The following is a 12,489-nucleotide window of genomic DNA, read 5'->3' as shown; positions in this document are numbered from 1 at the left end:
AGTACATATGTTAGGTTAAAATCATAATATATATATATATATATGTGTGTGTGTGTGCTTCCTCTCAGTATCATTGAAAACATATATGTGTATGTAGATATATATATATTATACATATAGGCCTTATTTAAAAGAAAGAGATAAGCATCCAACAGTAGGGTGCTTGGGCCCCTACCTTGAATGGGCCGAAATGTACAACCTTTCTCAACATTTAATTTCCACTTAGGAAATTTATAATCTAAAATTTTAATAAATTTACATTTAATTCAATCTCAATAATATTACCAATAACATCTACTCTCTCATATTTCATAACATATGAGAGAGTTGACAATCCGAGTTTGAGTTTTATTCACATTTCGTGCTAAAAAATTCACTGATATGATATATCAAAATTTTGAAGATGATGGATCTTTAAGTGCCGAAAAAAATCTAAATTGTATAGTATAATGTTAAATTTTTATATATATATATATATATAGTTATTGTTTTCTTTGTTTTTAATATTTTGGAATTAATTAATTATTATTTGATTTAATTATTAATACGTTTATAAGTTATAAGTTTGAATTAGATCATGTTCTCGTATATGTACTTATTTCAAAATTATTTATGTTATTTTATAATTAGTATATATATCAACTAATTTATGTTACTGTAAGTTTGGAGTTTTAATTTTTAGAAACTAGGGTTAGGGTTCCCCATATATATAAGATTCTTGATTTTCCTTTTATTATTATTATTATTGATTCTCTACGGATTTATAAGAGTACGTATCATATAAAGAGCATGAAAAAGTACTTAACAGATATATATCCACATTTATATATATTTACCACGAATATAAGGTGCATGCACACCAATAGATGATATATATATATATATATATATATATACGGTGACTAATTGATGATAATAACTTATCATTATGATACATGCATGTAACCGATTTACATGCCATCCATAAAACGAATGCGTCCAAGATTTTGCAGCTAAAAAGAAAAAAAAAATGGTAAGGGCAGTTACCCTTATAATGCAACCAAGGAGCTCTTTCTGAGTTCAAACGAAATGAAGGATGGTTCGTCGTTATACCCTGTTAACTCATATATCGTAATCAGCCAAACCGCACACACACACAGATATATATATATATATATATATGTATATATGCCTTATGTATAACCCACTTCACCACAAAATCCTAGCTGAACAAGTGAGAGTTTTTTGTTACGCATCACATATCGACTACACGTCTTATACTACTGTTTCTTTAATTTCTTGATTTGATTATATATATGTGTGTATGTATACATATACATGTATAGATACACATGAGCTACGTGATAGAGATATATGTATGTGTGTGTACTGAATCCAACTGAGTTGATATGATGTAGCACTGTAATGTCGACTTTGTGTGCGTATTTTTGTAAGTATGTTTAGCGTACTACTTTCCTCGAAGCTCCCTTTGATAAAACTAACTTTCAAGCAATCTTTATCTGGGGGAAACGTTCAAAACAAATTAATGCTGGGAGATATACGCCTTTGATGTATATATAGGTGTGATTAATATGCATCTTTCACATGAGATATGCGGCATCCCAAGTATGACCCACAATAATATATATAGATATACACAAACACATTTGTATTAGTAATATTCACATGCATATATGTAGCTGTTCATATATATGTCTGTCTGTTATATATATATACATATATTGTATATAAAATTATATTAATTAAGATCCATAAATAGTTAATTTTGTCAAATTCAAGGCTTGGAAGTAAACAAAATCTTTTGTACTATATGTATATAGGTATGCCATTATGGAAATATTATTAGTTAGTTATAATATTTTTTCATAATTAGTGTTTTTCTTTTATAATACTAATATATATATATATATATATCTATACATATAGTACTACGACACACATGTCGGAAATGCCATATATATACACACATGATAAGTGTAATTCCAGCTGAATTCCCAAAACAATTTCTTGCGCACATCACAAGTTTCATAAAGTGGAATACGAAATATATACGTATATATATATATATATATTAAAAAAAAGGGACAGATAATTCAACTTCCCAGTTAGTGAAAGATAAGTTATCAAATTTGGTTCCATCAACACTTCATCTGTTGGGAAGTAAGGTCTCGGCCCTCTCCATCTAACAGTGTTTCCTAACTGGGACATAATTCATTTAATGGCTAATTTTCTTGTTTGAATTTTTATTATAAATAATTGGTGAAATATCTTCCCTACCGACAGTTTCATGCTCCATTAATGTTGTAGAAAATTGAAAAGTGCTCTATAAAATATTCAGGAAATTCAGCTGGAATTATATATATATATATATTGATAAACAAAACTTATAAAGTATGAGTATCTATAATTTAAATAACTGAGAATACTTTAGAAATTATACCCTTTTCGTATATGTATGTATACATATATATTTATAAATTCACTAGCTTAATCAATATACAACCAGGCAAAACTTGTGCATATGCATCGGGCTCTAGTCCTGGTTTCTGAAGCTGATGAGTACAGCTACGATTTCTTGCAAAACCAAATAAATATATAGCACAATATAATATAATATATGCATGAATTGTAATATACGAAAGTAAATTCTAAAGTCTTGAGGGCCTTCAAAACCCATATTGCGTATATTTTGCATTATGTTTGAATTTGACATATATGATACAGTATATGTAATTGACAGATTATATAAATCCACTTGTTCATTTTCATCACTGTATATATATACATATGTAGATCCTGGAATATACATATATATGTATAAATTAGTCACAATCAATTAGTAATATTGTTTGGGTACAAGCTCTAATACCCAAATTCAGAATATCCTTTTAATTTTAACTTAATGAATATTAGCACAAGATTAGGTCTATGTTTAATTTCCGCTTTAATTATATTAGTGGTAATAATATTTTATTTAATTATTTTATATTAAATAAAATTCTAATGTAAGAATACTTCGTTTTGGTTTTGCCAAATATCAATTATATTATTATTGTTACTATTAATTATTATTACTAATGTTTGTCAAAAATGTACCAAGCATAGACTCGAAATATTAGTCATTATCTAAGTAAATTAAATGGTTAATTGAAATATCACATTAATTGTATAAAAAATTTTCATTATTAAGAGCAAGACTTTTTGTGAAATAAAAATCCAAACTCCAGAAAACGACGCCGAATCACAAATAAGCCTTTTGTGAGTTCATAAGCCCAGGCATTTTTGGGACCTTGTTTGAAGTAGCCCAATCTGGAATTGGGTTTTACATCAGCAATTACAATTAAAAATGAAATTTACCAAAAAACAATATCTTGAAAAAAGTAGCTTTTTACTAAAATAATAACACTCCATGCACTCATTTGTTACTTTTAACTTGAATCACTAAATTAAAGTTAGTAGCATAATAAAGTAGAAATTATTATTTAATGCATAAAAAATATAATAATTAGATTTACACGGAAAATAATTTTAAAACTTCTACTTTAGTCCTAACAATTATTATATTGTATTGTGTTACTACACAATTGGTTATTTATTGTATTACGATAACTCACTTAAAATTTTTTTTGGTGTTAAATTATGTGTTAATGTGATATAATTTGTGAATATATAATTTTTCTTTAAAAATAAAATAAAATAGATAAAAATCAAGACCAACTTTTGTAATTAAAGATTTTTCCAAATTGAGATTAATGTTAATTTATGTCATCTCTTAAATCACGAATACCACTAATTATTGGTAGTGGCCTGCAACCATTACCATTTTGTTATGTACCTTTCATACTCATGTCATGAAAGCAACCTCCACATGCCAGTAATTTAGAATTATTAAATTTGGGGGAAAAAGAAGAAAAGAAAATAAAAATTCATGTGATTAACCATATATTCATCATACAAAAGTCAAAAGAAAAAACAAGTCTACGTCGATCCCATGATTCTTTTACTTTGAGGTTATTCCTTATTTGGCCACAAAATTATGTTATATTAATAAATATGATTATAGTTACAGCGATATAAATCAATAGATGTTATTATATAAATATAAATATAAATATAATAAAATCATCTGATCAAGTTCGAATTTAACACCTCATAAATTGGCTTGGAATTTAGTAGTCGGATTCACATCAGTATGCAATTCCTATTGTATAAAATACCATTCTATATTAAAATTATCCAAAATCTATTGCACTAAATTTTACAGTTATATGGATGTTCCTATTTTTGTTTCTGTTTTTCAAAAAAAGAACTAGAGATTCATTTCATTTCCCAGTCTAATGCAACTTAATATCATGATCTACAAATTAAATATATATATATATATATATATATATACACACATTCACAGAAACAGAGGCCAAAAGAAAAACAAAAATCAAACACTTATTCCATCATGTATCAACTATAAAAGATGGAGCCCTGCCTTCCTCTTCTGCGATTTTCCCGGAAAAGAAAATTTACCTTCAGATCATCTCTCTACTTAAGACTGCCCAGACATCTGTATGTTTTTGCCTAATAAGCTTCTTCCTCCCGGTGAACAATCCAACCTAATAAGAACGCTAATTGATTCAAGGACAACAAAATTTTCAGCTAAAAGTATCTAGTCAAATTTTCTTTTCTGCAGACATCAATTTCGATTGAAATGTAAACTACATTAGGAACCTATGACAGGAAAATTACCAGGCAGTCTTGTGATGAATGGATACGTGCGAAACACATTTCAAAGGAAGAGGTAGATCTGCGACCTAAGCAAAGATCTATCGGTCTATCGTGGCGACGAAATGTGATCCTGTTCATGTTCTTCTCTTTATCGATTGACCTCCATTTCCATCATCGATGATCCTACGAAATCATCGCAGATTAAGGCGCACATGATGGAAGTGTACGAGCATTGGTTGATCAAGCGCGGGGAAGAACTGCAGTAAACTCAACGCAGAAGGAGCTTCGGTTCAAGATATTCGAGAACAATCTCAGGCTTGTCAACAAACAGAACTCTGTCCGTGCGAACCTACAAGCACGAACTAAGCTAGTTCACCGACTTGACAAACGAGCGATGTAACTTGGCGTTAAGGATGGAGAAGAAGGAAAATTTGAAAGCAGGAAGAGGAGGGGACGATGATGATATCTCTCTGATTGATCTATTTGCCGACTCATTTAAAACCGTCAACCAAGAAGTTCAAATCTAGGCGCGTGAGCATCCATTAACATCGAACTGGATAAACTCTCAGCTGACTCAGCCCCAAAACTTTATTGATATTCTGTTATTCCCCCTTTTAAAAAAAAAAAAAAAACTAATTTTGTCTTAGCCCGGTGAAAATTCAATTTAACATCAATTAAATATTAACCCCTACACTTTCCCCTTATATAATCCCTGACCCCCATCCCCAACATCTCAACTTTCTCAAACCTCCATTACAGAACGACACCGTACCATGCTCTATTCTTCTACTTTCTCTCCCTCCATCCTCTCCCTTCCCCCGAACTCAAACAAATCCCCTACTCCTGCACCATCTCGCACCGGATACCATCCGCCTCGGGCCACCGCCACAGCCACCTCCTCCACCTGCTCCACGTACCTTAACTCCCACGGGATGGCGTCTTCCTGCACTTCGCTCTACGATATCTTGGGAATTCCCGTGGGGGCCACGAGCCAGGAAATCAAGTCCGCGTACCGACGACTAGCAAGGGTCTGTCATCCAGATGTAGTTGCAACCGATCGGAAGGACTCGTCGGCCGGCGAGTTTATGAAGATTCACGATGCGTACTCCACGTTATCGGACCCCGAGAAGCGCGCTGTTTACGACCGGAGATTTGCTCGGCGGGGAAGGCCGTTGAACTCGGCGGTTTCTTCAGGGTTCTCGTCGTACACGAGACGGAACTGGGAGACTGACCAGTGCTGGTGACAGCGTTGACTCGCTGCTGAGTTGAGTTAATCGAGTTCATCAGTGATTATTGATTGATTCTCATGGCACGGAAAAATCGCCCGATATGACATAGGAAATCTCCGTAAGTACATAGTACAGTGGACTATTTCTCACCATAAGTGATCCAGTGGTAACACGATTGTGTCCTCCAGCAATCAGAGCCGTTGATCGTGCCACGCAAGTCTGTAACTAGCTGATAAATATTATACCCCGTTGAGAATAGGATGTAATTTTTAATTAATTTATAATTAGCATGGGCTAATCGCGGTCTCTTTATTTTTCTTATAACTCTTCGGGTGAATAATCAATAAATCCATTTATAATAAAAGACAATTAACACACTCTAATCTAAAAAAAATAAAAGTAAAATATATTGCTTATACTTTACTTAAAAATCTATTATAATATTAATTCTATTATGGAAACTAAGGGTAATTTTTAAAAATAAAATTTATTAAAATTTAAAATTTTGATCTCTTGGTGATAAAGTTGAATATATATATATATATTGAGAAGATTATTTGAAAGCCACACCATGTTTGGATTTACATGTGCAAGTCAAACTTGAGATAACATTTTCTGGGTCATCCATTTCAGAATTCCAATCTTCTGGAACAAATTTTCTTGACAAGAAAATGAAGAATCATTATAAAGATTATCAGGTCAAGAAGTTTTGTTCGATTTAATTTTTTTTTTTTTAATTTTTGGAGCCACATATTTGGTTTCATTATTGAAAATGAAACCACAATGGATATTTAAATTACAATTATTGTTATGTATTAAGTAATTTGCGTAGGGAGAGGGAACAAAAACAAAAAGAAAGATATATATATATATATATACATATATATAAAATACCTACACGTCTCTAATGATTTCAAATTATATAAATAGACCAATTATGGATATAAGATAAACAATTTTGTATCGTTATTTATCAAAATTTTTATAGTTACATTAAAAAATGATGTATTGAATAATCTTGTAAGTTAAATAACCAAATTGTAATTAGAAAACGTCTTTAAAATTTAAGGGTAATACGACAAATAGTTAAATAATTAAAATAATAATATTTCCTAATATATATTTGGCTATAATAGAAAGAAAAAAAAGGGCATTTTGAAATGTCAACAAAAATAAATAAATAAATAACGTGTCAAAATCAATAATTGTTTGGTATTAATTTGAGGAAGAAAACTACATTTAAACTCTAAATTAATTTATTATTTATGAAATAGTAAGTAACAGTGCATGTAGTAACTGAAAAAAAAAAAAAAAGAGAAACAACATCGTTTTGAGAGACAGGTGAGATATAAATAGGAGAAGAAAAAGGAAAAAAAAAGAAAAGAAAAGAGAAAACAGAAAAGAGAGAGCGGGGAGGAAAAAGAAAAAGAAAAGAGAAAACAAAGAAGAGAGAGAGCGGGGAGGGAGAACAAGGTTCGAGAAAGAGAGAGAGAGGAGTCGGAGCAGAGAGGAACGAGAAGGGAGAGAGAAGAAGAAAGAGGATGGTGACGGTGCGATCAGCGGGAGGAAGAAAGATGGAAATGGGAGGCACAGTAATTTTAAATTTCCTGTTAGTTGATGTGGATTTGAAAATTTACTGTAGGTGGAGGAGTTTGTGTGAGTGTGAGTGGAGGTGTGTGGAGGAGACCGCAGAAGAAGAGAGAAGAAGAAATGTGGCGTGGGAGAGAGGTCTGTGAGGGAGAGGTGATGTCGTGCGTGAGCGGGGGCATATGGAGGAGGCTAGGCCGCGGGAGGAGAGAAAGGAAGGAGTGCGGTGTGTGTGAGTGCGGTCTATGAGGGAGAGGAGATGTTATGTATGAGCGGGGGCGTATGGAGGAGGCTAGGCCGCGGGAGAAGAGAAAGGAAGGAGTGCAGTGTGTGTGAGTGCGGTCTATGAGGGAAAAGAGATGTTGTGTGTGAGTGGGGGCGTATAGAGGAGGCTAGGCCATGGGAGGAGAGAAAGGAAGGAGTGCGGTGTGTATGAGTGCGGTCTGTGAAGGAGAGGAGATATTGTGTGTGAACGGGGGCGTATGGAGGAGGCTAGGCCGCGAGAGGAGAGAAAAGAAGGAGTGCGTGGTGTGAGTGAGGTTCGTGAGGGGGAGAAGATCTTGTGTGGGTGTGAATGGAGGCGTATGGAGGGGGCCGTGGGAGGAGAGAAAGGAAGATGTGCAATGTGTGAGTGAGGTTCGTGAGAGGGAGGAGATGTTGTGTGAGTACGAATGGAGATTTGCAGAGGGGACCATGGGAGGAGAGAGAGGTGATTTCGGGATTTAAGAGTGGAGTATCTAGAGTAGGTCGTGGAGGGGGAGAGAAGAAGGGATTTAGTGAGTGAGGTGGATATGTGCAAGGGAGGAAGTAGTGTGTGTGGATGTAGAAAATTTGGGAGGAGGAAAGAGAGGCCCTAGACCGTGGGAATGAAGTGTCGGAATAGAGGTGTGGGGGTGTCTCTATGTAGGGCGAGGGGATGAGTGGTGTAGCTGTGTGGTATGAGGGTATGGGTTGTATATAGGTTAGTACAGCTGCTGTAAATTTGGTAGTTGGCAAGGGAATGTTACAGGTGTGAGTATGTTAAGTGTTAGTGCATGTCTTATGCGGAGAAGCGTGTAGTTTAGATATACAGGTTAAAAGTATAAGAAAGCTTCAAGATAAGGTGGGGGGGGGGGGTAAGGACAGTATGATATTGTATTTGAGTTGTTAGCATTGGGGGACGCCGATATTGGTTGTCGCTACCTAGAAAAAGTAAGTTGATCGCCGATAGTGGTGATGGTCGGGAGACTCCGACGGGAAGGGGTTTGGTCGCCGATATTGGTGACGGGAAAGGATGGTATCTGTGTGTGTGTGTGTGTGGGGCCTATTAGGGGTCGAGAGATAGACAATTTATTGGTGGTCGCCGATACTGGTGACGGGTGAGAATATTTGTACGTTTAGGATGACGTTGGGAGATGGCCACACATGGTATGCATGATATTTAAGATACCAGGGGTACATTTTAGTCCTATGTAGTCCCATAGTGATAACAAGGTAGGACTTAAGTTGGGTGATGGGGTACATATAGAAATACTAGGTTTCATATTTGTGCATATCATATTTGTAACTTAATTTTTACTGTATTAAGTTATATGAACTCACTCTCTATTATTCACAAATGATGTAGGAATGGAGTTGGGATCGAAGTTACTGGTTTTCGAGCCTAGCGTATAGAGCAACAAAATAAGGACCTTTATTGACAGAATTGAATGTGTAAGAATTGGTAGTAGAGTAGATAGTATGTCTGTTGATAGTGTATACGGTTGTATTTCACGTGATGTTACATGTATGATTGCAAGTCTATCTTGACTCTGAATAATAGATTGTGATAGTGTTTCTATGTGCATGACTGATTTGAAACGAAATTTTCGTATTTGATCATGCATTTATTGTAAACTACACCATTAGAAATAAAGAAAAAAACGGGGTATTACAATGCAACTGTTTTTTTTAATAAATAATTAAATTAAATTTTTAATTCGTTATAAATATTTTAATAAATGAAATTTAAATATTATAAAATATTTATTTCATTAAAAAAATGTAAAAAACTATAATATAATTAACTCAATGTAATTATCATAAGACAACTAATATATTAATGAACTAAATATTTTATTTCACTAAATTAAAAATTATGATTTTTGAGCAGAGCATTATGATAGTTGTTTTTAAGATAAGGTTATGCACACATGATTTAAAGTATATTTGTTGGCATGTAAATTTTATGTAGTGAATTACAAACTAAAAAATAATGTTGTGTATGATTTTATTATTATTATTTTTTTGCTACAATTTGGTTAATTACATTTTTTATTTATTTCAAATGTTTAGTTTCTTTATATTTTTTAACAAACACAAATAAAATAATCATATTATATTTAGATGTTTGAAACAAAATTTAAAAAATAATTTTGATTAATTAATTAAATTAATAAATTAATAATAATAAAAATTATGCATAATAATATTATTAATTTATTAATTATAAAATCTAATTAATTAGTTGAAATCTTTTTTTGAGTTATTTTTTAAAACATTAAAATACGATATAAATCATTTTAATTTTTTCATTAAACAAATAAAAAACTTAATAAACAAATTCTAACAAAAAAATTAAAAATTAAATTATCACAAGTGTCAAGTATCATAAATTAATCTAATAATTTGTCTAAAATATTTTTATCTATATAAAATTTATAAAACCATAAGACAATAATTTTATGTGCATAAAATTATAGTATAGGAGCTCAAATAATTGGAATACAATTTTTAGCAAATACAAATTTTAAATTTTCTTAATTAATTATAAATATTGATTAATTTCCCTTATCATTTATTATAGATTTTCAATTATTGTAATAGTATTAACACAAATAGACACATATCAACCAAACTCCAACTTATCAAAGTTCAATGCATTTAAATTTTTCTCCTAATTACTTGTCACATATCCATTAATTCAATTGATGTAAAAGTTTAAAACTTAAAAAAAAAAATTATTATCTAAATGCGGAAACGAACAATAAAATTAATATTTACATTCCTTACACAACAAATTAGAATGTCTAATAAAGATACGAGAATGTCTCTTCTACATTAGTTTATAAAAAAAGACAAACAATAATCAAAACAAATAAATAGATATGTTAGGGGATTAACCTCCACTAGCATTTGAAGGGGAGTCCGGAAGATGATTTACTTACAACTTTCTTACTGATCGGGATCTGAATCTAGATCTTGGTTTTCTTTATCTGAAATTGTTAATAAAAAGATGAGCTACACTTGTAATGCCCTGGAACTTAAAAGAGAGATAAAGACATGAATTAAATGCGGAAGTTAAATAATAGAGTTAGGATTTACATTCCTTACACAATAATTTAGAATGCTCAATAGGGTTACAGGAATGATCATTCTAAAAGAACAAGAAAAAAATCAAGAAAAAAATTAAAAGTAAATAATTAGGTATCCTATAACAATCTTCACTAGCATTTGAAAAGAGTCCGGGTGGTGAACTATTCACAACCCATTTGTTGATCGGAATATGGATCTTGGTCATCTTGATCTGAAATGGTTAATAAAATGGTGAGCTACACTAGTCCAGTAAGAATATCACACTACTCACCGATACAGAAATGAATGTTAGTAAAAATTATAAAATAACTAATAGAGCTCTTAAATTAAGTAAATTCATTTATTATAAATAATATCATTTATTGCATACTTACCGTAGCGATATTTTCAAAACTGATATATAGAGACAATAACAAAAATAATATCATAATCTCAATTCATTTATCATAAATAAAATCATCTATTGCATACTTACTGTAGTGATATTTCCAAAACTGACCTATAGAGGCAATAACACAAACAATATCATAATCTCATATTCAATTAGCTTGAACAACAACTTTTTCTTTTTATTTGTTTACTGGTATCCCTGAGGGTCCATAGAGATGTCATACCACGCGTGAAACCCACAATAAAACTTGTCAACTAACCAGTCGTCCCCATACCTCATCTGGTTTAAGCGCCAATAATACCATCCTTCAATAACTCATTCGGTATGAGGGTGAAACGAGTCGTTCCCATACCCCGTCTGGTATGAATGCCAAAAATACCATCCCTCAATACTCCATCCGGTATAAGGTAAAATGGGTCGCTCCCATACCCCGTCCAGTATGAGCGCCAAAATGCTAATCCCCGATACCCCGTCTAGTATGAGGCAATATTTACGGTAAGGTTCCCTATGTACCCGATCCGTCCACCATTTCTTAGTATATCCAGTAAGACAACCGTTTCATTCATTTATTTAACCAAATAGTTTCCGTTTACATTTAATTTTTAGTTTCACAATTTAATTGTAAATCACGCAAGACAAGTAAAACATGCATTAAGCAAACACAACTGACTCTTCTTACCAATTCTAGTGTATTATCATGCATTTAAAACTATAAAATCAAACAATCAGTTAAAATAGGACAAATAGAAATAAATAACCGGTTTCGACCTCATCAATAACCTATAATTAATTATCAAAATTTTTTAAATTAAGCAAAATACCGTTTTATTTATAATTAGACTTCAATTCTATAACAGGGAATAAAACGAGAGATTCTTACCCGAATCGATATCTGAAATATTAAATTTTCTACTGCGCCTACTAGCGGTCCCTGAATTTTCTGAATTTTCCTACAGAGATAAAAACATGTTTTACATACCTAAAAATATCCTCAAAAACTAAAAATCGGTGTTATAACCTTTTTAAGCTAATTTCAGAATTCTGGCACAGTGGCATCGCTGTGCTCTGGCGGTAATACCACTGCCCACAGCGGTAGTTTGCCTCAGAATGGCTATTTTCGATAAGTTTTGGCCGGTTTTATACTCATCCTTGCAAAAAAATACATTAAGGGGCCTCGGTTGGCCCAAAAAAGTAAAAAAAAAATTATCGGCGACGAAATTTTTTGGTGCA

At 32.2% G+C, this 12,489-nt stretch overlaps 1 protein-coding gene across 1 annotated transcript; it reads left to right on the top strand.

The window, feature by feature from the left end:
• Positions 1-5,457: 5,457 nt before the first annotated feature.
• J11 (Chaperone DnaJ-domain superfamily protein) lies at positions 5,458-6,246 on the top strand. Its single transcript, XM_022052165.2, has one exon. The coding sequence runs from the start codon at positions 5,493-5,495 to the stop codon at positions 5,961-5,963; it is 471 nt and encodes a 156-aa protein (XP_021907857.1). The 5' UTR covers positions 5,458-5,492; the 3' UTR covers positions 5,964-6,246.
• Positions 6,247-12,489: the final 6,243 nt, after the last annotated feature.

This window comes from Carica papaya, chromosome 4 (genome assembly GCF_054855325.1).
Source record: "Carica papaya isolate Zhongbai chromosome 4, ASM5485532v1, whole genome shotgun sequence".
NCBI lineage: Eukaryota > Viridiplantae > Streptophyta > Magnoliopsida > Brassicales > Caricaceae > Carica > Carica papaya.
Note: the sequence above shows the minus strand (reverse complement) of the source record. Positions and strands in the feature narration are given on the sequence as shown.

Coding starts and splice junctions, on each gene's coding strand:
- J11 (XM_022052165.2), top strand. CDS start 5,493: ATGCTCTATTCTTCTACTTTCTCTCCCTCCATCCTCTCCCTTCCCCCG.